This window comes from Numenius arquata, chromosome 2 (assembly GCF_964106895.1).
Source record: "Numenius arquata chromosome 2, bNumArq3.hap1.1, whole genome shotgun sequence".
Lineage (NCBI taxonomy): Eukaryota > Metazoa > Chordata > Aves > Charadriiformes > Scolopacidae > Numenius > Numenius arquata.
This window is the reverse complement of record NC_133577.1, coordinates 1,873,594-1,900,875: the sequence shown is the minus strand read 5'-3', so window position 1 is coordinate 1,900,875 and position 27,282 is coordinate 1,873,594. Positions and strand designations below refer to the sequence as shown.

The following is a 27,282-nucleotide window of genomic DNA, read 5'->3' as shown; positions in this document are numbered from 1 at the left end:
AGTGTGAAGAGATGGAGAGTAGTAATAAATAAACACTGAGCAATTTACTTCTCAAAGTGTTGTGCAAACACTAATTTACCTGTTTACATCTGGCATCATTACAGTATTTCTGGAATCCTGTCTCACAGGAAGGCAAAGTTCCAGTATTATTTCGCTACATCCTCTTGGATTAAAAATAACTGCTCACAGGTGGGTTTTTAATATGGGTGTTTTCCATTGAGTTAATACAGTGGGATTTTGCTTTTAAATCAATACAGTAGATAACGACAGCCAATATGAACATAAACTAGATTCTATAATTTGTCAAATGTGCTCAGAAAATACTTTCCATTAATTAGTCATTGTTGCTTCATCATTATTGCTTCACTAAGCACCACTGCTTTCTCGATGACCCAGGCTCATAAACGAAGCACTTGATGCAGGTGGCCCAACTCTTTGGACACTGGCAGCCATTAACACAATTTAAAGAGCAGAATATGTCATCAAATAATAAACCAGTGCATATTCCTGCAGGTTTTCTGTAATCACTGCCAATTCCTGTACTCTTCCAGCCGGCGAAGATCAGTCTATAGAAACAGTGACTTTTTCTAAAATAACTCCCCATTTTTTAGTACAGTAGAATTGATTTCAGGTATAGAGATCATAGATCATGCTACATCAAATAATTTATGCTACATCAAATAATTGCTGATGATGTTCCCCTCTCTCTGAAATCTGAGGGCATTTAAATAATCGACCATTTACTGAGTCTTTATCTTTTGCTTTTACTTCACATCTTTTTAATTATTGTACATATCCTGTTCTATACAATTAGGGTATTTTAGTTAATTCCCCAACAAAATGTTTAATCCAATTAGATTTCCAATGCTGAAACCTCAAGAGTTACAAAATAATGTGAAAAACAAAGTTCTTTCTAAGATAAGACATGTGCCTTCCAGCTCAGGGGTAGCTCATAACAGTAAGTACTCTACAGTTCCTATCCTGAAGGTGACTTTCTTTCGGTTACCCCCAAATATACTGTGATTTTTAAAGTACCTCAGGTTTCCTGTAATGAATGATTTTATAATAACAATTTTTTACAAGAAAATAATTGAAATCCTTGGATTTTATGCAAATCAAATTTTTTTAAGGTTTTTGCAATATTGTCAATGCCTAATTCTATCCTCACTAATGTCAATAATTCCAATTTTAGTCAGGTGAAACAGAACTCCACCACTGCTAAGCATTTCAGAAAACCCTGCCCTGAGGGACAGGGATATCACATCTGCCCAGGGATACTGTCCAAGAAGTGAGGAGCTGGAAATCTGGTCTACTTGCTGATCACACACATATATCTTCCTTTCTTTTAAACATAACTGTTCTGATTTTCAGGTTAGAGCCCTATGTGCGTCTGACTATTCCTTATACAATTAAGATGTTATGCTATAAAATCAGAAACCAGCAAACATTTATACCTGTTAAGAGCAAAATACATGGAAGTCAGACTAACCTCTAGTGTGCAGCCTTTGGTTAGACCAACAAAATCAGGACTACTCAATATATTATAGGGCGTCCTTGAAATTTCAATCTCTTTGAGGCATCCTGTGTATTTCTTTAAGTTCACTTCAGGCCTAAAAAAAATTTAGAAGTACAATGTATTTTCAAAAACAAAGTTTAGGGAGAACAGTCAGCCACACACACACATGCACTTTCAGATGTACAGATGCTTTTTATTTTTTTTTAATATACACATACACTCAAATGAATACATCTTGCCTTCTACCGCCTATCAGCACGTACTGCACTCTGCCTTCCATCACTCAAAGGTGTAACAGAAGATTCAGCTAATCTCCAATTGACAACAGTCCTCTTCTCCATTTGTTCTTTCTTTTCTTTAGATTTTTGGTTTGTTTTTTGTGTCTAGATTATTTGTTGTTTTGTGGGGTTTTTTGTAAAGGACTGCTGTCACCTTTGGTGTTTAAGTGCAGTGAGCTATGAAATAAGTCCGTAGTTGTTCCTTAGGCAAAGCAGAAAGGTGCAAGCTGGGAAATCATAACAACAAGGAGAGACCTTAACTGGAAGACAGATGTTTCATTCACCTTTTTACATGCTAGATCCTAATAAAAGAGGAAATTTAGCAGCACACAAACATTTTTTATAAAGTCTTTGCCAAAGAATGAAAAAAAATTTTCATTTGATTTTTCTTTTTAATGCTTTAGGAATTCTTTATGTTCAGGTAGACTGACATTTGTTTTCTATGTATGTTATATTCCCAGTATCTTTCCTATGAAAACTGCTGCCTGTTTTCTTGTGACACAGTGATATATTTGACTTTCTCAGGCAGTTAAAGAAAAAACCAAAGAGGGGTTTGCTACAGAATCTAACTATCCATCCAAGACAGGAAAATTTAATAGAATTGCGAAGTTCCATGGTTTGGAACAGCTGGTTGCCAGAAGAAATGAGAAAACCCCTGAAAGTAACACCAAAGCGGACACACGAATGCAAAAGTATGATTTCCCACACCTGGGAACACCAGAGTGAGAACCCAACTGCTGGCAATGTATGAACCAGGCTTGCAAGAAGAAAAGCCTTATAAAGTCACTTCAGGAAAATAGTTGCCATTCATGAGAGTAAATTTAAAAAAAAAATATTACCCATGAGTGTTTAGTAGAATATCTGAATGATATGATACTATTCAGCTCAAAGAAAGAAAAACTAATTTGGAAAATAAATAAGGACTTAAAACCGTGGGGAGAAAAAACCCCAAGCAAACGTCTCAGCTTCCTGGAAGGAAAGAAAAGGTTTTAAAGAATATTAATTACAAAGTAAAACCATTTTGCACAAGTACTGTTCAGCCGCATGTTTTGCCACTGAAAGCCATTCTTTGCGTTGTAGCCATCCCAGCAAGCACAGTGTGTTCTCTGGCAAATTTACATCCCTGAAAGTAAACATCAGGTTTACTAAAACAGTCCATATTCTGCCTTATTTACAGACACGTAGCTACAGTCACCTTTCATTTTTTGATTTTTTTTTTTATTTCTTAGCTCTTCCCCGGTTCCTTCCCAGCCTCATCTCCCCAGCAGCAGAAGAGCTGTGCCATGTCATCGTCAGCAGCACCCACAGCCTTCTGCCTTTGCCATCCCGAAACCACTCCTTTCCCTCCCCCTTCCTGCCCCGTCCCTCGTACAACAAGCACTCACCGTTATCTTAGAACTCCCAGCCCCTATGAGCCCCACATCCCTGTAAACGCTCAACACCTGCCTGATGTTTTCCTAAAGCTTCCTTTTTTCCCCTCTTCCTTTCCAAACCACACAGAACAAGGTCCAAGTTCATTCAGATCTTGCATAAATTCTTGGCCTGTTTTTTTGGAGGGGGGCTTTTTTTTTTTTTTTTCTTTTTTTGGCCAAAATAGGATCAGTTTCAAGGGAACACAAGAAAAGATTCCCGGAGCTTGGGAGGAAATAATCTTTCTCAGGATGGTGTGGGGGGGGGGGAGCTGCATTTTTGTAGTTCACAGCAGGAATTAAGCTGCAAAACAGCGGAGTTCAGTCCATATTGAGCCTATCAAAGCAAAAGCAATGGATGTAAATAAACTGGGAAGGGTCCAAAATAGGCGACCTCTCTTATCCCACCCTGTTTTAAGCTCAGAAGTGGGAAACTTCATGAAAATCTGCCCCTCGCTTTCCTGCCCTCCTCGGGAACTGCCTGGGAGCGCAGTGCTCCTACGGGTCAGCCCCAAACTCTGCTTCCCGCTGAATTAAACCAACCCAGCCGACATAACAGCTGTGTGAGGGAAAGAGAAGTTGTGGAGGTGTGTGGGCAGCACGGGAGATGCCGGCGTTAAGCACTCGGGAGCCGCTTTTGCTGGTTGCAGCTGGAGCGAGGCGCGGAATTAACAGCCGGAGCGTAGCAGCTGGGGCAAACCCTGCCCACACGCCGCCGCCTGCGCTTTCAAGCTGCACTCGCTAGACACATGCAAGTCATGCAAGTAATCTGGTTATTTTTACCTTGCTTTCATACTGGGGCGAGAGAGAAAGACAAAAAGAAAAAAAAAAATTCCATTAATTGTAGCAAATGATACTTATTAGCAAGGTTCAAATATTTCACAGTGAAACGGATACACATCATTTACAAAGGACACATAATAGATGGCCAAATTCTAAATACACTCTCAGGTTATAATAATTAACAGGGTTACACTGCAAACAGCTACCTTAAACTTATAATTTGTTGCTATACTTGGTTGTGAGTAAAAGAATTCATGTGAAAGAATTAGGCAGAACTGACAGGAGCTGGTAACGACAAAGCGGCGGGTCCCTCCGTGCCCAGTGTTTGCAGCAGCTCAGCTTCCCCCGCATCCCCTCTCGCTATCTTTGGTCCTAATTTAGGACAACAAGTTAGAGAACAAAGGAGAGGCTGAGGGAACTGGGCATGTTCAGTTTGGAGAAGAGGAGGCTGAGGGGGGACCTCATTGCCCTCTACAACTCCCTGAAAGGAGGGTGTAGAGAGGTGGCTGTTGGCCTCTTCTCCCAAGGGAATAATGACAGGAGCAGAGGAAATGGTGTGAAGTTGGGGCAGGGGAGGTTTAGATTAGATATCAGGAAGAATTACTTTCCTGAGAGAGTGGTCAGGCACTGGAACAGCCTGCCCAGGGAGGTGGTGGAGTCGCCATCCCTGGAGGTATTTAAGAAACGTGTAGACGTGGCACTTCAGGGCATGCTCTAGTGCCCGAGATTGTTGGGTTGTGGGTTTTTTTTTTTTTTTTTTGTGGTTGGACTCAATGATCTCAAAGGTCCCTTCCAACCACGAAGATTCTATGATTCTGTAATTTCCCATAACATTCATCTTGCCCCAGTGACTGAGGAATCATAGCTGGAGGCAGAGCGGTTACCACAGGTCCCCAGTGGGGTACACTGATTGTTTTCTAAGCAACCAGGAGGGATTTGCTGGAAGATAATTCCTCCAGACGTTCTGTTACGCACTGGTGTGATTCCACAACTCCATAATGTAGTGTTATATTTGGTGAGGAAAATAGAGCTTAGATCTTTTTATTGCTGGGTGATTTGCCATCAGAGGTCAGTTATTACCTGAATAAATTAACAAATACTTCCATTCTCTAAGTTGCAGAACAGCCTGTGGCCTAATGACACCAGTTCCTTGTGCACAAGAGCCCTTCAAGGCTGTCATTACGCCCAGTCGTTAAAGCTGACATAGATTAATGGGCTCTTTTCTGCGCTGCTCATCTCTTCATTGTAGCACACAACTCTTGTTCTCGTCACCGCGGAACTGCTGAATATTCACTTAAACCTTAACTAAGTTTTCTGGGCTGTTTAAAACCATGTAATACGGTCACTAAATTCAAGTATCTGTTTCCACATTCCTTTAGTTTATTAAAGCTTAAGTTGAAGTTTATCAATAATGTTATATAATATTTTAAAAATAAATACCAGGAATTTTATTTGCGTAAGAAATTCAGGATCAGGCTTCCGAAGGGAAAAGGTTTGAAGTCACAAATTCTGTTCATCAAATAAAAAAATATTTAAAAAGTCAGCTACGCCATGTTTTTTTGTACAGCATCAGAGAGATGCACTGCACCATTACTGGTATTTCCGTTGTGTTTGTGTAAAGATGTGAGCTGTGTGACATACATCGAAATGCACAACACAATCAAAGACAGCGTTGTTCTGCTGCGGCAATACAGGGTACAGCAGGAACCCACAATTTACTGACTGCAAGTGCACTTGAGGAACAAATACAGAGGATGACATTACACTGCATTTACGTCCCCTTACCAAAGGGAAAGAAATGGGTTTGAGCCACATTACCTTAGATTTCTCAGGGTTGGCAATCCCCCAAAATATATTTTCTCATGCCCTTTTAAGTTGAGGCCGAAGTGGCTGCCTGCAGAAGTGGTTGCCATGGTCTCCTCTTCATTGGTGTTGATGTCTACAATTGATATGTTGGCTGGAAGAGATTTGAGATGAGCTTCATTATACCAGGAGTGAACAATGATATCTTAATGTAAGAAACCAACAGAGAAGTATCTGGAGGGTTCGCAGGTGAGGGGAGAGGGGAGAGGGGCTGTGTTTCGCAACGAAGACACTGGATTTCCAAACTGTCAATTAAGGGCAGGGGAAGAGACCTGCACTTTCCTCTGTTTCCATAACAACCTGCAAAGCCAGCAATTTTGTACGCTTTATTTTTATATATTCTCTAAACCTGTTTCGATTTGCTATGTTCTTTGTGTCAATGTAATTTGGAGCTAACAGTTCAGGACAAATTCAAGACAGAAGAGATCATTTTACACTTAATTTGTGATTTCAGTCCAAAGGTTGTCACTCGAGTGGGATTTCTTAGTGTACACGTTTGCTAAGCCTTGTCATTACGTGCCTTAGAGATCGGTGATCACTCACTCTAAACCGTTTTCGGGCCCAAGGCAGTCAGTTGCTGTCACGTCTAGTCTCAATCTGGAGTCAGTGACGTGCTACGTGCAACTATCCCATTTAAATGCTTGTTCTATGCATATTTTTAATGTATGGATTAATACTTAATAAACAGTTCAATGAGAGAGACAAGGGGCAGTGAAAAATGCTGAGCAGTCCCCAAGGGAGAAAGGGATATTCCACCCCAGGGATGCAGAGAAAGGGTTCGTTCTTTCTTTCCTTCCTTCCTTTCTTCCTTCCACACATCCATCTTGCCTTTTTTTTTCTTTTCTTCATGCAGTTAAATGCAAGAGATTGTTTATAATCTACACTTTCCCCCCACGCCCCAACATACCAAAGGAATGAAACAAACCTTTATTTTAAATAAAAGAAGTGACCAGCCTGATTTCTGGTTCCCAGTTGTTCCCATGCGGATTCAGGTCGTGGCACACTGGGTATCGTTAGGGAATACAAAACAGCTGTTGTGTTTGTCTACCGAGATATTGTTACTAACGATACTGGAGTCACTGCTTTTTGAAATGCTTTAGGAAATGCTGAGCAGGAGAGGTCTGTACAGCATGAAAGCTATCTCTGTCCTAACAAAAATCACACAGATTTTTTTTATGATTTTGAACATCAGGAAACTGATGAAAAAGCTTCTTTTTTCCCCACTCAGAAGCATTTTAGAATGTAATTTATGAAACTGTAAAGCAGAATTAAGCCTGAAAATTAAGCTACCTGTTCATAAAAGCCCTGTTTGACAGTGCAATCACTCACATGCAACTCCACACACCTGTAATCCAAGTAAAAGAAGTTGCTAAATCACTACAACTTGTAATTCCAGCGATTTTGCACATCATCGTCCCCATGATTAGATGGTTAGCTGTACCGCACAGGGAACTGGGAAAGCCCTGGGGCTGACACCACAGGCACTCACCTTGTTTTTGAATTCTTGACAGGGTGAAAGATTTCCATTTGCCATCATTATGATTTTGGGTGCTGGTAACAGAAGCCGTACCCGAACCCAGGTCGTAGCTGACTTTTATACGCCCACCACTGAGTTCTACACTCATGAAATCCTTCTGTTAATGACAGGGATTAGATACACAAATTATGATTCTTGTTCATTTCGGTAAGAAGCATATGATATTAAATAAACAGTTTCTTTTCCACAATAGACAACTATTTTCAAGCCTTTTCAAAATCTACTTAGCCATTTACTGCCCGGGACCGTAATGTACAAAAGTCTGCTGCCAACAAGTTCTTTTTTTCCCCTTTTCTTCTCCTTGGGATTGCTAAATTAGTTGGAATTTTGCTGACAACGTAGCTGGAGTTTTGATGGGACATCTGCACTTTTATTTTCTTAGATTGGAGAAAGAAATACACGTTATAATTACCTGAAACTAATACTCAGCTGTGGGTGTATGACTATACTACAGCTAGATTTAAACTTGCAAGGTAGAAAACAAGAGCAGTAAAGATGGTAAAACGGGTTTGTTTTACCCGGGTTTCCAGAGAGTCATCTGTCCTGATGAAGCAACAGAGAGCTATGGACTGTTATTTCATCAACCAGAATGAAAATACTTTACCATGTGCCGAATACTAACGCAAAACTGTGGAATAATATTACGTATATGAACATAGCTTTATGTTAAGACGAAAAGAATAAAATTTAATAAACTCAGTATTCTAGATGCTTGTGCATGTCTATCCATGCATCACTAGGAAGGGAATCCTCAAAGTTTTTATACAGTGGGACAATATCTTAAGGGACAAATTGTATCAGGGACTAGTTGCCTTCCAGTGTTTTTCAGAAGTTCATAAATTAATAACAGTACATAAATTAATAATAATTATAAAAATAATTATACAAAATAATCTAAAATAATTACATTAATTGTAATTTTTATAGTCAATCATAAAAATTAATTAGAAAGGCTAAATAGTTCATTATCATAATAAAATGTTATCTTTTACTACAGTCAGTGAGGAGGAGCACCCTCCTCCTTGATAATTCCAGCAATTCTGATAATTTTTCCCAAAATACAGGAATCTGAAATAGGACTGATGTACACAAACACAGTTTTTGTAAAATAGCGAGTGCTCAGTAATTCTTCAAGACGTCAGTGAGAACTGCTGTACATCATTTCTGGCCCATACGAAAAGGCCAAGGGGACTCCGTTCCCTGCCAAGGATGCAAATCAGTCTGGATCAGAGATTCAGGAGCCGAGTTATTCCTGATTCATGTCAGGATCTGACCAGATGTCTTTATAAATAACTCCTCCCTCTTATCCACACACATTTGATAGTGTGTGTGAATAAAAACCTTGAATTGCTTCATAACTAATGTTTCTCTATTTTAGCTGTAAAAGGCACCATTTGTAGACATTGTAAAAACGTCATCACCGTCACATCCTGTTTGTTGCACTAATCAGTTCCCATTTACTGCCTCTCACATTAAACATACACTTTTTCTTTATATCAGTAGGACTTCTCTCTAAGACCTTTCCTTTCCCATATTCTCCCTGCCCTCACACTAGTATATTTTGAACTATGAATGTGCAACCACAACCGACAATGTTGGCACAGGTAAACATTTGGAATAAATGAAAACTAATTAATAATTTCAGAAAAGCAGGAATTCCCCTCAATCTGACATAATGATCACCCTTTGGTAAATACCAGGTAGTCAACTTCCACCATTGTCTTCACTTGGACAGCAGTGAAGCATCAGACCAGGCAACGTCATAACAGGACAGTGCTATATCACATTACTACTTGCTTTCATAATATGACAAATTCAGCCACTGCAAAGATGGCATGAAACCCATAAGGTGAGCTGATTGCTCTTACCAGGTCATCAGTAGCAAGATACATCAGCAGGCTGTTGGATGAGAAGGTCCTGAATTTGAACATGACTGTGGAGATGTTGGGGTTCCAGCGGATGGGGCGGCTCACCATGGCGTAGCTTTCGCCGTCAAACTGGACCGTCCCTTCACCGTCTGCCACCTGCGGACTGAAAAGGGGCAATTCCAACCATTTTCCTTTGCCGTGTGAGGTTAAAATAAAAAAACAGAGGGAGCTAGCAGAGTGAGGGGACACCTCTTGGGAGTCTTCCTGAACTTGGTTTGATTTCATGTCAAACCCCCCTTCCGACAAGTGACGCTGTGAGGTCAGCTCTCCGGCTGCCCAACACAGAAGCACATCTGGGAGGAAGACGGAAGAGGGATATATCTCATCTATCTCTTTGTAATGACTCATTTTGCAACCCTCAGTGTAAAATAGCATTATGTGCTCTTTCATCTTGTAATAAAATTGGTTTTGTTATTGTTAGTGATTGTACAACTTCTGGAGGGTCCCAGGCGGAAAACCCTGGAAACCGTGACTCTGTTTACCCACAAATTGCAAACATCGCAAGAGCAGAAGCATCAGTCCCCCCACAGCTGTTGGCATTCCTGCCGTTACAGAACAGAAAACCTCAGGCCTGGAGTTTGTTTGATATGATTTTTACGGCAGACTCTTTGTCCGTTTCTGTCACGCAGATCAGATAGCTGCATGACAGCAATCTTTTGGTTTAATCACAAACATAATTGAATTTGAACAAGGAACCTACCCGTGAAATAATGCCCAGGGACACGTTCCTCATTTATCTTGGCACACACAGAAGGATCTTGACTGTAGGCGCCCCACCTTCCATAGCTACATTTAACAGTTCAGTTTTTGCAATTAGATTTTGCAGGAGAATAGGACTCTTTCTGGTACTGGAACCACGGGTTAAGGTAAAGGGGAGCTTTTAATACAGTTTTCTACAAATCTCAAATCTAGTATTCTATTTATTATTTTTTTTTAAATCTTCCTCTCACCCCCACACCATGCAAGCACTTGGAGAATCTATCGCCAATGAACGAGAAAATTAAATTTAGGTGGAGACGCACATAAAGGTTTAGGCATTTCATTAGGACTTGCTTGGAACTGAAATGCATGTATCCATCATCGTGCTCCTTACATTTTCACCTAAGTGTCAAGGGCCTACAGTTGTAGTCAAGGAAATCCTCTCCTATTTCCAAAATTATTTTGCTTTGCAACTGGAATTTCCATCACTTTCAAAGGGCTAAGCTTTAGCAGGCTGTCAGACCAGGCTGCTACTTTGAAAATTTGCCTTAACTTCCCTGACTGGGTCTACGATTACTTTACCTAATGCAGCATGAGCTCTATACTGTACACTGATACTGCCAAATTCACTACAAACCAGGAGCATCTAGAGAACAGTTCCACCTTCATGCAGTGGGTCACCATGAAAGCCATAAATAATGACGTGAGAGACCCAGAGTCTGTCTTTTTTACATAATTCCCAGGACTGTGCTGTAGTATCAGGTGGTCCCTCAGGTTTTGGAGCTGAGAGATGGCACAGGAAAACATTTGAGGTTAGTGTGGTGGGAAAGAGGAATGAAGATCACAGCTCTCAAAGGCCAAGGACACATCTGGAAAGGAGTAAGTTATGTTTTTTAAAAATTCCTGGAGAGTTCAGAGCCTACATATGTGAATCCCGGTCTTGCCTGGATGGGCCGCTGACCCCACCTGGAACCACAGGTCACTGACAGGGACGGGATTCCCCATTCTCTTTTGAGAATGGAAACACCTTTCTCTTGTGGGGGGTCTCTGCTCACTGCACTGGTGGCCATGAAAGCCACCTTGAGGCACCTGACACTGTCCCATGCTGTGTAAGAGGAGAAGGCACCCAGGAGCCAGACTCTGTCCCACTGTGGATCTAGTGGGAGGTGTCCCTGCCCAGGGCAGGGCGTTAGAACTCAATGATCTTTAAGGTCCCATGCAACTCTAACCATTCTATGATTCTATGTTTTGACTCATCCTGGTTACTGTGAGCAGGAGTCTTTCCATCACAGGAAAATTAAGTTAATTAAAAATTAAGTGACTGACAACATTTCTGACCCAGATTGGGTGCTTCCCCTCTGGGTGTAATTCCAACTTAACTCCATATTTCCTACAACCCTCAGCGTTGCATACAGACCCCAGCTGTGTACTGGAACTTGAGGGCTGCCGTGGAAATTCCCGCTGCTCACCACAGAATGCAGCGTCACTGCAGACAGGTCCACAAAGGAGCACGAGAAGCAGCCAGCACGCTACCTACCTGACGGCGCACCCTTTGCAGTCACCTTCGATGTCCCTGAAATTCCACAGTCCTATGGGCTTGCTGTCTAGGAAGGTCTCGCCCATGCAGCCCGTGAAGGTGGTGACTCTCACAGCATCCGACTTCTGCAAGAGAAAACACAAACGTCATTAGAATTCCATCTGAAGTGATCTACTGTGTCTGAAATCAAAACTGGTATGAAAATCACAAATATGAGAAGACGCTTCTTATTATTTTAAATATAAATAGTAATAATTAATTTGAAAAGTCTTCCTGTTAAACAACTGATCAGCTTCTTATTATTTTAAACATAAGTAGTAATAATCAATCTGAAAAGTCCTCCTATTAAACAACTCATCAGCAAAAACGGGAGCGAAGCTTTCTATCAGCGTGGGAAAACCCATTTATTGGAGACTCTGGGGATAGCCTGGGCAGACCGATTCCTGGAGAACGAGGAGCTGCCCTAGCTTCCACACTACCATCAGCTTTCCAGGCTATTCAGAGAGCTGCCCTCTCCCACTTTTCCACGGTCTATCTGGGGTTTGGTTTAAGACTTCACAGAAAGGATTATGAGGAATCTTGCCTGCATTACAATAAGCAAAATATTTCCACTGTACTTAACGCTCAAAAGCCTGGCATTTGAGCACATCATCCAAGATAAAGGAGCAACTGGCTACACCTGTAAAGTTCATGCTGAATTTTGGATGCAGAAAAAAGTGCAGATGGCAAAGCAATTAAAACTCATATCCCATCAGAACTCATTAAGCTAGGGTCACGCACGTGGGTAATGCTCATTAGACCATAACACGGTACCATGATCAAGGTAGTAAGATTTGACAGTACACAGAGTACTCAGCTCAGAATTATCCTTCTAAAAATACCTGGTTTCATTTAACTTTCACTTCATCAATATGAGCTGATTGAAAATCTATATACTTAGCTATTTGAGACCGACAAGCACCTGCTGTTTTCCACACAGCAATTACGAATATTAAGATCCTGCAAGAGAATATGGAGAAGTGCAACTTGAAAATATTCAAGGAAAAGTATGACTCAAAAGACTTAATGTGTTGGTGATATTTCCCAGGGTAATTGGGAAGGTTTTAATTAGCAACAAGTATGAACTTAATGTCACTCCTGAGAAATTCACGACATCTAAGTATCATAGTCTTCTACTCAAGTCAGATGAAAGAAGATGTTTTTAAAAACTGAAAATGAGCCCTCTTTTTGAATACACTGCAAAGACGCCAGCAAAAAGGGATGGGGACAAAATCCCAGGACAAACCGAAAGCACTCCAAAACCCAGTAATATGAAAACGCAGATTTCTGAGACATAGATTGAAAAATATCAGTGACCTTGATACATGGGTATCTTTGAAGCTAAAGCTGGACTTCAAGACACTGATTTCAAGCAAGTGGAATCTGTATTTTCTCTGTTCCTCTTGTCTCCTCTGATTTTGTCTTAGTCTGGTAATGGGCACCCACACTGTTCTTTGTAAGAAAGGAATATATCTATCCACATATTCCCAAACAAGAACCACCTAGGAAGTTGAACTTTCTAAAAACTAGAAAGTTGGACCATAAAATATCGTGCTATTCCAACATTTAAGGACATATACAAACTTTAGGGTAAAAAAAAAGTACTTTAATTTCACTGGGAAACTCTAAATGTTAGCTTTTATTTTTTTAATGTTAAACGATTTTTTTGGTAATGTTAACATTAAAAAAATAAAAATATGGATCAGGAACAAAATAGTTAATTTAAATTGTGTGGTAATGAATTCCACTGGAGAATATATGCTAATTACTACTTATGGGAGAAGATTTTTTGCTGAAAGATTTCCATCCATTCTATTTGGTATAAATCTTCTATTCATTGCCATTAAGTTAAGCAATGTAGAAGCAGTCACCAGAAAAATGAACAGGTGAAAAGAAGAGAAAATAAGATCAGTTAAAAAGAGGGGCAGTATGGGGGTAAAACGGGAATGAAAATCAAGAAAATAAAGCAGAAATGCCAAAAGTAGACTGCAAAGGAGGAATGTGAGTACTCAACAAAGCAATAACAAAACCTGTCCACATAAACAGCCAGTTAATACACTTGCACCAGACAAGACGTTACCTTTATTTTTTCAGTTAAACCACCAACAAACAGCACGGCATTGGCATCTACATCCAGAATGCTATATCCAGGCGGAGAGACAGCAGTGAAGGTGGCTGGCACAATGCTGGCTTTGGGACCATCCAGAGCGCGCACTGATATTGTGCCGTTTTTCCCAGTCCTAGAGATTTTAACGAAATAATTTAAGCATACAGAGTCAGCAGTTAAACCAAACATGGGAAAGGTCTATTTCAGATGGCATCTTTTAATAGAGGCATGTATTACTGATTTGATTATGTTCGATTTTGATACAAATGAATAGACTTCTGCCTGCAGAAGTTAAAGACATGATCACAGAACCAGGTTTTTTTCTCCCCTCAGTGTCTATTTTGAACAAAATTCACTATACAGATGAAGCGAAACTCTCATTGATAGAAGTTGCTTTTTTTAAAAATTATTGTGATGACATTAGTGTCAAGTAATTGTTTCTTGATGTAACAAATGATGCAGGCAAGGAAATATCTGAATTTCCTCAGGTTTATTAGGTTATATTTGAACTGAAACGAATGATGATGTGATAAAGTACTTCAGTTTGCTCCACTGTGATACACAGAGTTTGCATTTTCTGCAGTGGAGCTCTCGGGTTGCTTCTCAAACTCCATTATGTTTAAGGATGTAACCTCATTGTCCTCTATGACCTGTATCAAATATTGACAGTAACAACTTTGAATCCTTTGCAATAATTTGCTTAATATTACTCAGTACGGGCAGTAGTTTTCCACTGAAATCTTACTACTTACCTAATAAAAATAAACTATTAGGCATTTACAGTCACACCATAAATCAGTGTTTCCTCCCAGACAGATGGGCCATAATCAACACGTATAATTACTTATGGGGCCACCATATCATTGTAGAAAAAAACATGGAGCATGACCCAAATCCTGTCACGTGGAGATGAAGTATCTAGAATGGTCAGTGATGTGGAGGAGCGGCTGGGGGATGAGGAGATGAGGTAGGCAGAGGGAGATCACATACTGTGCATTTATGGGCAACTTTGGAAATTGCTGCTTTATCTAATATTTAATAAGAGGCAGGATTTCCCATGACTATTGTCAAGTTAATTTGGAAATTTCTAACGTGAATCCTTGATCTTGAAATCTTAACTAGCACTGAAGCACTCAGCACGGATAGCAGTATTACACAGAACTTTTCTAACTTATATGTTTGATACTTAATGCAGAAATACACCGTTTCAGAGAAAACTTACTTTCTTTTTCCGTAACAGTTTACAGAGAGTGTGTACCTGTCAAGAGTGACTACCCATGTTTCAGATTACGAGTGGTATTTTGCTGGTGACCTGATTAGACTCTAAAAATTACTCAGTACCTGTTCTCAAGCTAGACAAAACAGAGTTTATATCTAATTTTTGAAAAAGGTTTCTTGGGATAGGAAGGAAGCTGATTAAACAGAGGTGATAAAATTCACCAAAAATTCCCACATGTAGCTTTTCTAGATGAAAAGCTACATATTCATCCTATCAAGACACTGCCAAGTCACAGCCAGAAAGTAAAAAAAATAAACACCCCTTTGATTTTCTGAAGTCCTGAACTTTGCTACATGCAAAGATGCACAATTCCTTTTTTTCTAATTAGAAAAAAAAAAAAAGGAAAAGAAAGATTTGCTTGGGGTATTGAAGTAACAAGCAAACGAAAAGTTAAAAGCATTATCTTTCAGGAAGAACTGTCACTTCCGTTAAATAAAGCTTTACTTGAAGAACTTGCATTTATAGCACAGCAAGGAATTCTGCAGAACAGGCTAGTGAATTAGCTAAATGAAGACATTCCTATCCTGTCCTTACAGAATTCCTGGATTTACAAAGTTTACTGGGCCAAGGATCTAGAGGGTAGAAAGACTATGCATTTTATGCCTAAAAAACACTCTTCAGAAATTCCTTTGGCTCAGAACTTATTACCCAAAAACCAGAATGAGTTGAGAGTTTTCTTATGAAATAACATAGAACTGGAAAAAAAGCCACTTTAATAAATAAAACAAGATTTAGTTGAGACATTGCAGTTTTGACAAATTTCTCCTCAACTGTGAAGGGGGATTGCAAAGTAATTTTGAGGGTTTCCAATCAATGGGGAATACCTTTGTAGACCTATGCCATCTTGCCTGCTTTGTAGTCAGTGATCTTAAGGCTTTGAATGTGAAAAATACATATTTGCAAAAAAACACTGGAGCTTTTCTATTACCCGCACATACCTTGATCTGGCAGCTCTGGAAACCACATGGATGGGACTCTCGGTTTCCCAGGGAATGTCCTAAGTGACATCTGGGGTGTGTGGACATGGAGTTGCTCCAAATAATTTTAAAGAATTTGGCTAAAGCCATTCACATTATTCTAAAGGAATTTTTTTTTTTTTAATTTCCTTAATATTTACCTTGTATTCCAAAATCAATGAATGCTAAGTAGATAGATTTCTGTGCAGCAGAAATTCCAAATTTTTACTTTATTTTTTCAGAAGGTTTATTGATGTTAAGCCCTTTAAAGGACGAAAGTTCTCAATGTAGTAATTGTTGACAGATAACAGTGGCTAAAGGCTTTTTTTAAAACTGCTTAAGTTTGTTGCTCTCTGAAAGAAAGTCATTGGCATTTTCAATCTATATTGCGCTGAAATCAAGATCCCAGTTTAAAAACATCTGAATTCAATCACTCAGAAGTCACTGAGCAGACTGACACGTTTTAGGATGTCTAATATGTCACAAATAGCATGGATGTCTTTCATCTTCAAAGAGACTGAAATGCTAACAATGGAGTCCTTCCATAAATAATTCTCTCTGATTTAGGGAGGACAATTGAGCTTGAAGAAAGAACTTGGCTAATTTAACAGCAAAAAGATGTGACTATCGTGTGTGTGACAAGGCATCAGGTTAGACAATAAGTCTTCTAGTGATAAGTCAGGTCTTGCAGAAACTAATGGATTAGAGAAGATGTACCAGCACTTTGAGGCCCCGTCTGGAGCACTGGGTCCAGTTCTGGGCTCCCCAGTTCAAGAAGGACAGGGAACTGCTGGAGAGGGTACAGCAGAGGGCTACAAAGATGATGAGGGGCCTGGAGCATCTCTCTGATGAGGAAAGGCTGTGGGACTTGGGTCTTTTTAGTCTGGAGAAGAGAAGGCTGAGGAGGGATCTGATCAATGCCTATAAATACTGAAAGGGTGGGTGTCAGGAGGATGGGGCCAGTCTCCTTTCAGTGGTGCCCAGGGACAGGACAAGAGGGAACGGGCACAAACTTCAACATAAGAAGTTCCATCTAAACATGAGGAAGAACTTCTTTCCTGTGAGGGTGGCAGAGCCCTGGAAGAGGCTGCCCAGAGAGGTGGTGGAGTCTCCTTCTCTGGAGACATTCCAAACCCGCCTGGACACGTTCCTGTGGGACCTGCTCTGAGTGACTCTGCTCTGGCAGGGGGTTGGACTGGATGATCTCCAGAGGTCCCTTCCAACCCCATGGCATTCTGTGATTCTGTGTGATTCTGTGATCATCCCAAAAATGTATGTAATGCCACGTGTGCAGGGCTTGCTCTTTAGGAGATGCATGATGATCATCAAATGAGATGACTTTTGCAAGTCATCAATGTTAGATTACAAGATACCACGTAGAAACTTCTGCTCCTTGACCCCTTGAGAGCACAGAAAATCTTAATTGGGAAAGTATGGCTTAGCTTTGCCTCAGCAGCTAAAAATGGAATTCTTGCTGAGCTGGGCTGGGTGTGCCCACAGTGAACTTGTGAGACAAGTGTCGTCTGTCCTCAAGGGAAGGGTGCTGCTTAAAATCTGTCATTAGCAATTAAAACAATGGTAATACTTAAATCACACTTGATTAAAATCACAACTAATCAGGTCCTGCTCCTAATTGAGGCCTGCTGAAGTCAAGTGACATCATTTCCCTGATCCAGCCAGTCTCAAAAATATTCTGTCACCCATTTGACTGTTTCACAAAATTGACACTATTTGCGTGTTTCAAAACTGCTTTAGATCATTTTGTCACATACTGTTATGCCACATTTTCCTTCGTTAATTGATATTTTGATTGATTGCAGTTCTTGATGCCAATCAGATTTGCCTCTGTAAGAGGGTAAGTAACTCTGTAAGTGATTTTTGATAAATTCCTGTACGATCGAAGCACAGGGAATTCCTGTAGGAATTCCTACAGGAATAAACAAATTTTACTTCGATTCCATTTAAAAAAAATAAAATATTTCCATTATAACCTCTGCACATACAATAAAATGCAAAGTATTAGTATCACTAAAATAAAAAGGTGATGAAAATTACAAGTGTCCCTGGAAAACAGATGCAGTAATTATCAATTTAGTCTTAACAGTCTGGAAATTTTGGTGCAGCCGTTAACTGAACTGAGCATCTCTGATCAGTACTCAACAGTCAGCTTTTTCGTATTTCCATTCCATTCAGCATGCTGAGTGACCTTGAGGATTTCACAACCTCTGTGCCACCACATCTCCTCCTTTTAAGGCCCTTGGGGATCCCTGGTAAAGAACCGCTATCGACCTTTAATCCTTCCACATCACTTTTATTGTGTGCCAGTGCCTGTTGCCTCTGAAATCTATGGTGAGATTCAGCAAGGCCAGAATCTCATCTTATGTCTCCGTTCTAAGTGGGTGCCCTGCTCCAGGCAGCTCGGTCAGGCTGCTGGAAAAGTCTGTGGCTGGAACTGAGCAGAAATTTGGAGAAAAAAGGTGAGGAAATGAACTGAGTAAAACTCTCATGAAGGGAGTCAGAGGAGAGTTATCAACTGGACTAAAAAGTTCAAAGCCGAAGACTCTTCAGGAGGGTACGTGATTCATGAACTCTGCCTTAAGAATGTAAAATCAGTCCCGAGCTCTTCAACTTTATCCCACAAATCCAGCTAATGCCCCTGCAATGTAATTCTCCTAAACGCCCCTCTGTGCTTCAGATTTGTGCAGCTGTAATTGCTCTAAATTGCTGACCCAGCAGTTTGTTCGAAACTAACAGCGTGCGCACCCCATACATCCGGAACAACCAGTGCAATAGGCAATGTGCTTCTGTAGGACGTGTGAATTTTTATACCATGCCCTGGCTCCATATTCTGCTGAAGCAGCTTTCTTGTAAATGAAAGTCTGGCATTAGCGTGTCACAAAGCTATTTTAGTATGCATGAGACGAACTGGGGAAGATTTCAACAATTTGTATTGTACCCCAGTTTGGATTTTCCCAGCAATAAGGTTTCATTAAGGCAGCTTCTGGAGACGGTGCCATAATTTTATTTAATTCTCTGCTCCGAAAGGCTGATTCCTGTGATTTCACTAAATTATTTAAACTGGATGCCATTTCCTCCTCTGAGAGCTATGAATGTAACCAGAATTAAAGTGTTTTGTTTTCTTTCTCCTTCTTTCTCTCCTTTTCTGACTATATTATCGGCTCTATGCTTAATACTATGTGAAATTAACTGTAATGGCGCAGGAGGAATTACTCAGCTTCACACCAAATTGCAATATAGATGATGTTAGCTAAATTACTAAGATCTGTTCAGAAGTAGAAGATAAAGAATATAAAGTTATGTAATCATTATTCATTATTCTGTATTTATCACACCATATGTCGTGTGTTTGCTATTTGAATGGGAAATATAAGCTTCAACTGACAAATGTGAAATCTGAGTACTAAAGTGTCTATATTTCTAAAGTTCAAAAGCATTCAACAGCTGATGTAAAAGTACAAATCATAGTTTAACTCTCCAGAATAGTTAATCCTTGAGTTTTCATAAACTGTATCTTTTAAAACATCTCCAGTTTGAAGAGACATTCTGCCTGTGGAAATGGCGTTTTGAGCAAGAAAGAAGACACTTGGTGTATGACAGATTATTTGTTTGCAGTACTGTATCAAGACCAGAAATTTAGAAAATTCACAAAATTCTTTGAAATTCAAGCAGAAAAGAATAGTAATTATCTGTTTGACTGCCAAAACCTGTAACTGATTTCAAAAGGGAGCTAGTTGAAGAAGAGAATCGATGGAGCGATAGAGAAACAGAAGGGAATATAAGCAGTCACGGATTGTTGATGCTAGAGGGGAAATATGTGATGAAAACAAATTCTTGACGCAGTACAATTCACATTTCAATAGTAATTGCATTATATATGTTTTTGGTCCTAGTGGACGTAGGGTCAAAAGCTTTCATTAAACCAGAATAGAATTTCTCACATTTATAACATCCCCTTTTTAAAAAAAAATTGAAGTTTCAAATGTAGCAAACATCTCCGTGTAAACCTGAGCAACATGAGGATAGCGAATTCAAGCAGAACTTGTTAAATTTAGCTATTTTTCTTTAGGAACTATATCTTGGAATTGAAATATATACTTGCCTAGAGGCTTCAATCCGGTACCAAAACCCATCATCAATGGTCAGATCTGGATACTCGACCCGTCCAACACCAGATCCCACATCCCACAGGAAGCTCACCTTGCCTTTGCGCATCTCTATGGCCAGGAAGTCAGTCTAGGTGAGAAATATGAAAATAGAAGCAATCTCATACTTTAATTAAAGGAAGTTTTACAGAACTCTCTGCAATTCAGAAGGTCTAACAAGGCGTCAGAAACCCATATATAGACGGTGAAGTATGAACATTTATTCTCACAGTGATCTAAAATGAGATTCTAGTTTTCCTGCTTTTGTTGGTTCAAACAAGGAATCTTCTGTCAGTGACACACAGTAAATGGCTGCGAGAGTTACAGAAATGTTAATATTGTAGCCATCAAGAGAAGGATTTAACTCAGAGTAATGTTGTTTGTAAAACATCCATTGGATGGCAGAAAGATGTCAGGATTCTAGGCTAATACATGATGTCATCTTGCCTCTTCATTTTGTATTAAGTAGATAAAATATATATTTCAAACTGTTAGAAATAGAAAACTTTTCCCATTTACTGAATTATTATTGATTATTCTAGACGTCTGTCTGCTATAGGGCTCATGGGAAACTGAATCATTCATCATCATTATGCTTGGAATTGTAATCTTGGCTTAAAATTACAATAAATAGGAGCTTTGACAGATGCAAGATGATTAGGTACTTCATTCCCAAGGGAAAACGCACAACCAACCCCAAAATTACTCTGCTTGCACTGTGAATTTTAAAGCTCAAATGTAGTCCATGTATGAGTATATTTGTTATCTAGTTAAATTAAAAAAAAAAAATTAGCTGGTCATATTTGAGAATTATTATTCTCAATAATAATAATAATCCCCATATTAATACCAAAGACAGTAAATGTCTCGATTATCTTAGGCCTCTACTACGCTTTGAAGCCTCTAGAAGGAAAAAAAAAGCCCTTCTCATCCTCTTTACTTGTCAGTTGTCTGATTTGATCGAGCAACCCTGACATGAAAAGCAGGGGACAGACTTACAAACTTGGCACTTCCAAGGTAAAAAAGCAGATTGTCAGCAACAACAGTCTTCACGTTGACAATGACGGTGTTGTACGTTCCCTTCTTTATCTCTGGTCTGTATGTGCGAATACAATTGCCTCCAGAGGACACAGACACTTTGATCTTCAAAAAAAAAAGCATAGCAGAAAGAATTCAGTTTACTGTTTATTATGCCAGAAATACCTTTAGATGCTTCCAAATAATTACAAGAATATTATGGGGGTTTTTTTTTAGTTCTTTCCCATTTGTGTGTTATGTGTTCCAGGGAGCTGTTGGATATGCACAGGAGGTAGAAATGGAATTTTCTGTCTGGGATTGTTTTTTAAAAGGAAAAAAAAACTCTTTCTGGCATTCACATGGGAAAGGACAAACTGTATGGATTAAAAATAGCTAGAAGATATGCTGGTGTAATGCAAACAGCAGTGGAATTCTAGCAGCAGAGATAGTCTATAAGTAGAATGTGCAGCCAGGAAAATAAGCAGCTCTCCTGAAGGGGTCACATTGTGATCAGGAAGACGGGATGATCTATTTTTTTCCTTGTAATATCTTTGCTTATGCCAGTTTAAGACATCTTTTAACAACTATTTTTAAGGCAACACTTGTGTCTATCACTGCTTTTACATAGCCCCTGACAGTATTCAGAACTAAGTTTCATTTTCACAGCTGAGTGACATGTGCATTTGGATATTCGGGCTGGTTTCCTCGGGCTCCAAGCACAGAGGAAACCGGTATCCTGTTTGCTTTCATAATTCCAGCATAGACACAATGACAGCACAATGGCATTTCAATTCCAGCGAGACGTGTTTATGTATTAGAGTAGATGTACGTAATGGTATCACTTTATGCTCAGGGCAAACTTTGTCAAAAAGAGGAACCATTACATGACCAAACTCACAATTTCCCCATCTCAGAAATGCTGAGCGGTTCAGTACTTCAAAGCCTTCAGACAGAAGATGAACGTAACAAAACCGTATCATTGCTGTAGCCCGTCTTTCTACCGTGGGCAAATTTCATCAAGTATATGGAACACTCTTCTCTCCCAGGATCCCATTATCCTGTAGATATTTTTTTTCAACCATTTTTCAGGAAGTTTTCTTAACTACCATCTTCAAGATCTTTTTTCCTTTGCTACATGAGATCACCAGCTGCATAACCTCAGTATCAACCAGCCGATCCTCAGTTTAGAGTATTACTGAATCACGGAGATGGACTCCAAACTCATTAAATGGATGAGAAATACATTCTTAACTCAAGTTCAAGTTCTCAGAACCGTTGCTGAACAAAGAAAGTAAAGAATATGGGAAAAGCGAATACACTCAGCAATTTCAGTGAGTCTGAGATGGTGTCATTCTCAGGGAATGTAAGTTCTGTGAAATGAAATCAGGGGCTCAATATCGGTGCTGAGGCAAAAAAATACACTTTTTTTCACAAAAAATCAATGATGCTGTGACTCTTCTGCTGTACTATCACCCACAAGACTTTTTAAATAACAGCCTTTCCAGATACATTCCTACAGATGTTATCCATTTAACAAGGGCATGTTTTAAATGAAGAAACAAGACACAGAGTGAAAATAATCAGAATATTCTACTTTTATCTGAGAAATTACACTCCATTTCTTGCTCCCTTTACACATGTTTAGAATCAGAAAGGGTTCACCCCGTGGAAAAGAAATAGAAAAGTAGAAACTAAAACCCCGTCAATACTCAAAAGGTCATCTGACTGAGAGAGAGGGCTTACCGAATTGGCTTGCTTCCGAGCTTGGTTTATCAGCTCTTTTATCTGAGAAATGTTTTTCCCCAAGTTATCCTGAAGTTCTTTGATTGGCTTGATTTTATCCAGCAGGCGATCTGCTTCCTTCTCTAGGGTTTTAATACTGGAATCTGCATCAGCAACTTCATAAAAAAGAACAAGGCAGAGTTTTAGAGAGTAGTGTCAGAGAGCAATTATACACTGCAATAATAAAACCCAAGAATATTCTGCATACACAATACTCAGGCGATTGTATATGCTGCTAGGAGGTACACACAGGCCAGGAAGCTACCTGAACAGAATAAGATAAGAATATTTAGAATCAAGTTAAAGTAGCAATAGTAGCAAATGCAGGTGTTAAAGCAGGACTTTTAAGCAGTGTAACTATGCTTCAGGTCAGGACGATACTAATGGAAAACATTTCCTGTAGCAGGATACACTTATGAACGAAACACTTTCTTTATTTTTAAACTCCAGTTTTCAAGAAAAATACTAGATTAATAAAAACTGGTTAGTTTCCACTAGTAATTTCTGAAACAGGGTTAGAATTAACTGAAGTTAATTCTTGACCTAACCATAACGGCCACCACTAGAAAAAGACTTTATTCTGGTCACAAGTTTAAAATTCTGTGTGTGTACTGAAAGCAGATTAAAAAACAGTGGCAATAAATTCCAAATATTTTTTTTTTCAGGTGAATTTACTAATTTCAAAAGGATATATTTTTCTCTCTTTTTCTTTAAGCTTGAAATTACTTTTTTGCCTCTCAACATGCAACCAGTGAATGCTGGTTGCCCTCTCTTTGACAATTCATCAGCAGATCTAAGGATCGCACGCTTGGCTCGCATGAAGGTATGGGTTCGTGCAGGTGACACAGAAAGGGACAAACCTGCATTTACCAGACGAATGTATATTGAAATAATAATAATAATGATAATAAAAATAATGCTTAGATAAAGCATGAAAGCCTGTGTATCTAGTTTTTCAACAGTCACCCAGACACTGATACTAAACCTTCAAGAGGCTTCTTAAAGTTCCACATTAATGAAACTAGTTACCAAGTCACTTTATCTCAGAGCCTTCAAAAAGTAACTATTTAACTATTTCAGTGAATGTGACATGTAGAATGAACCATGCAGAAGCTGTGGTGGTAAGCAGGGAATCATCATTTACTGGAAAAGGCACAATAAAAGCAGGAAGAAAGACAATGTACGTACGGATTTCTGTAGGCAAGATATGGAGACAGAGAAAAGAGAAAAAACAGAAGATAATGTAAGAAAATGTTTTGAAGATCTATGCAGAAGTGTAAAGTAAATTAAGGGACAGAACTATTCTAGAAAAAACTTATTATTAATTTTCACATCTATATAATGAGAATTCAGAGCCTGAATTTTGAGATACAAGAGAGGCTGTGCCTACTTTAGCATGTAGCCGGGAGTGCCAACATACTCACTATATACATTTGGAGTAGTTTGCTCTGCATTTACTTTAATCTCATTCTATAACCTGAGTATCCACTAGCAGTTGGGGAGTGGTAAAGGTGTACTGCTGGAGAACATCTTCCAGTTAAGCTTTATCTGACATGAAAGAGTTTTCATGTGTTAAGACCACTCCTCAATGTGTGACCAGGGGCAATCAACAGATTAGCTTCTAAATTATCACTCCAAATCTCAGCTAAAATTTTAATGTACACGCAGCCTTAGAATGCTTGGGCTGGGACAGATGGCCCAGGTTAGATCCAGCAGTAGCAAGAAATCACTGCTTTTAGGCCACTCCTCAGCTGTTTATCACTGCCCTGCCAGAGGTCATTACCTCGTAGATGTGCTTGTTCCATGACCTCATAACCAATCTAACCTCACTATTTCAATCAATAACTACTTTTCATATTGTCTAAACAAGAAGGGATCTGCCTGATGGGGTTATACCCCTGTGCTCAGAGACGCATCTCAGCTGATGAGGGATCAGGAACCTGCCATAGGCAGGCAGTGACAAACAGCCACTGGGATTAACGTCTTTCGCTGGTGCAGCTACAGTTGGAAGAGGGTTTTGTCCATGGAACTAGAACGGCAGCCTCCTAAACTGGATGCTTGTAGGTGCCCAGCTTCACCCAGCGGACAACAACCTGGGGAGCCCAGGTCAGCTGAGAAATTAGGCCTTCAGTAATTTTGGAAAGACACTCCAGTTCTGCGGTCAGTCCTGGCTGTATACTCCTATATGATATATTCCGGTAATCTGCCATACAATGTAATTTAGAATTCAATTTTATCCATCATAATCAAAATGAAAATGCTAAAGCAATTGTCATATTTGATAATAGAATTCCCTGCCAGAAGAAAAAAAAAAGCATACAAAAAACCATTCCCAGATTCTCCTTTTCTCTTTCTTAAGTGACTTCAGCGTTCTACCAAAATAATAACGTATATGAAGGAAGTTATGCATTTCTCCCTGAACTGATTACCTGACTGACTGAAGACAGAGTTAGTGCGTGGATTTTTGCTTGAATCAAGGGGTGAACTGCCAATCAGAATCTTTGATTATTAATCTCCTAAATACTTTTAAAAGTACTCTGCGGAACAAATCTATTCACGACATGTTCATCCTGCTAACATTAGCTTTTTTTCCAACTACTAGCAGCAGTCCTTAAGATTCAAAATTCTTTTTATATATAAAGTCCAGAAAATAGAATTGATAGAGATTCCTTTTATCCCATCATACTGTAGTGATGCTATGTGAGTGAAATTCTGGAGCGTCTCATTTTGAGATGTGAAATGAAAACCACAAACTGAAAAAACCCACCACCAAACAACCCAAAAAAGATCTTACTGTTTTTGACAGGATCCTTCATGACAGCATTTGTTTTTGCCACTTCATCGGCAAGTTTACTGTAGTTGTTTCTCAAGCCCAGAAGGTTCTGGTTGAGGTCTTTAATCTGGGCCAGGACGTCATTTGCAGTATCATTGGCTTGTCTTGCTTTGTCTTTGGCTGCCTGAACCCTTATTGCTGTATCTGTCGGTAGAAAAGGATAATGAAATGATTGCTAGAGTACAGAATTCTCCTTCACACATGTTAAGAACAAAGTTGGGTCAAAATTCTACCATCTTAAATTGTGTTGTGTAGTTCTTTGAGCGCTCCTACTTCACATGTAGGAAGACATTAGGTAAAGGACAAATCATTTTTATTAGGTAAATTTTTGTGCAATTTTGTTGTTGCTGTTGACTGCCTGGTTAACCTCTGAGCAAGTGTCAGATATAATATTTGATATTTATAATAGAAATAGGACTTTCAGTGTTTGGATGTACAGAGTACAGGAATCTAACTCCATGTGCTTCAGCTGAAATTCTGACAAATAATCTTGTGAATCAGGAGACCAAGGGTCTGTTGAGTAAGTTAATCACAAACTTAGTGACCTGGAGGAAAACAATGAGTCTAATGCTGCCCCACCTCTCTGCCTGCAGAATGGAAATTAATCCATGTGAACTCCCACTCTACCATCACACCCCAGTGGAGTCATGGGACCTGCAGGAACTTGCTTTCATAGAATCATAGAATGGTTTGGGTTGGAAGGGATCTTAAAGACCATCCAGCTCCAACCCCCTGCCCTGGGCAGGGACACCTCCCACCAGACCAGGTTGCTCAAAGCCCCATCCAGCCTGGCCTTGAACCCCTCCAGGGATTGGGCAGCCACAGCTTCTCTGGGCAACCTGGGCCAGGGTCTCACCACCCTCACAGCAAAGAATTGCTTCCCAAAATCTCATCTAAATCTCCCTCTTTCTGTTTAAAACTGCTCCTCCTCATCCTATGGCTCCCCTCCCTCATCAAGAGTCCCTCCCCATCTCTCCTGGAGCCCCTTTAGGGACTGGAAGGGGCTCTAAGGTCTCCTCGGAGCCTTCTCTTCTCCAGGCTGAACAACCCCAACTCTCTCAGCCTGTCCTCACAGCAGAGGGGCTCCAGCCCTCTGGGCATCTCCATTGCCACCAGCTTCTCATGAAACTGTTCTTAGACCTGCTTTCCCCTTGTGTTCTCCGGGGTATCCTCATGTCCCTCAGTCATATGAGAACTTTGGAGTGCAGCTCAGGAGTTTGGACACCCCTGAAACAACCATGTAGAGATGGTGCCACTTGTCATACTGACATACTGGGGCTTGTCATACTGGGGCTTCCTGTGGTAGTCAGTGAAGTTAACAGACTGCACAGGAGGTTGTGCTTTCTTTCAATTTCTGACTAAGAGACAGGTGATATGAGTTAGTTTATACCAACATTTGCTTGGAGTGCACATTCCTGATTCCGTGACTCTGTGAAGACATGGGAAAAAGGGACAGTTTCTCCATTTCAAGGGAACAACAGCATAGGTTTTCAAATGATCTCCTAGGCAGGTCCTTCTCCTTCTCTGGAACATCTGATGCGATCAAGCCTGTGGTC

The 27,282-nt window shown here is 39.8% G+C and overlaps 1 protein-coding gene across 1 annotated transcript in view; it reads right to left on the bottom strand.

Annotated features, from left to right (window-relative positions):
- Positions 1-27,282, bottom strand: part of LAMA2 (laminin subunit alpha 2) — a 304,356-nt gene that overhangs the window by 23,319 nt on the left and 253,755 nt on the right. The window contains exons 44-54 of the mRNA XM_074144590.1: positions 25,688-25,870; positions 22,855-23,009; positions 21,094-21,237; positions 20,052-20,185; positions 13,670-13,829; positions 11,551-11,675; positions 9,255-9,417; positions 7,339-7,483; positions 5,805-5,943; positions 3,987-3,998; positions 1,490-1,610 (exon numbers count right to left, since the gene is read on the bottom strand). Coding sequence (XP_074000691.1) covers positions 1,490-1,610; positions 3,987-3,998; positions 5,805-5,943; positions 7,339-7,483; positions 9,255-9,417; positions 11,551-11,675; positions 13,670-13,829; positions 20,052-20,185; positions 21,094-21,237; positions 22,855-23,009; positions 25,688-25,870 — 1,481 coding nt within the window. The remainder of the gene's footprint in view (positions 1-1,489; positions 1,611-3,986; positions 3,999-5,804; positions 5,944-7,338; positions 7,484-9,254; positions 9,418-11,550; positions 11,676-13,669; positions 13,830-20,051; positions 20,186-21,093; positions 21,238-22,854; positions 23,010-25,687; positions 25,871-27,282) is intronic.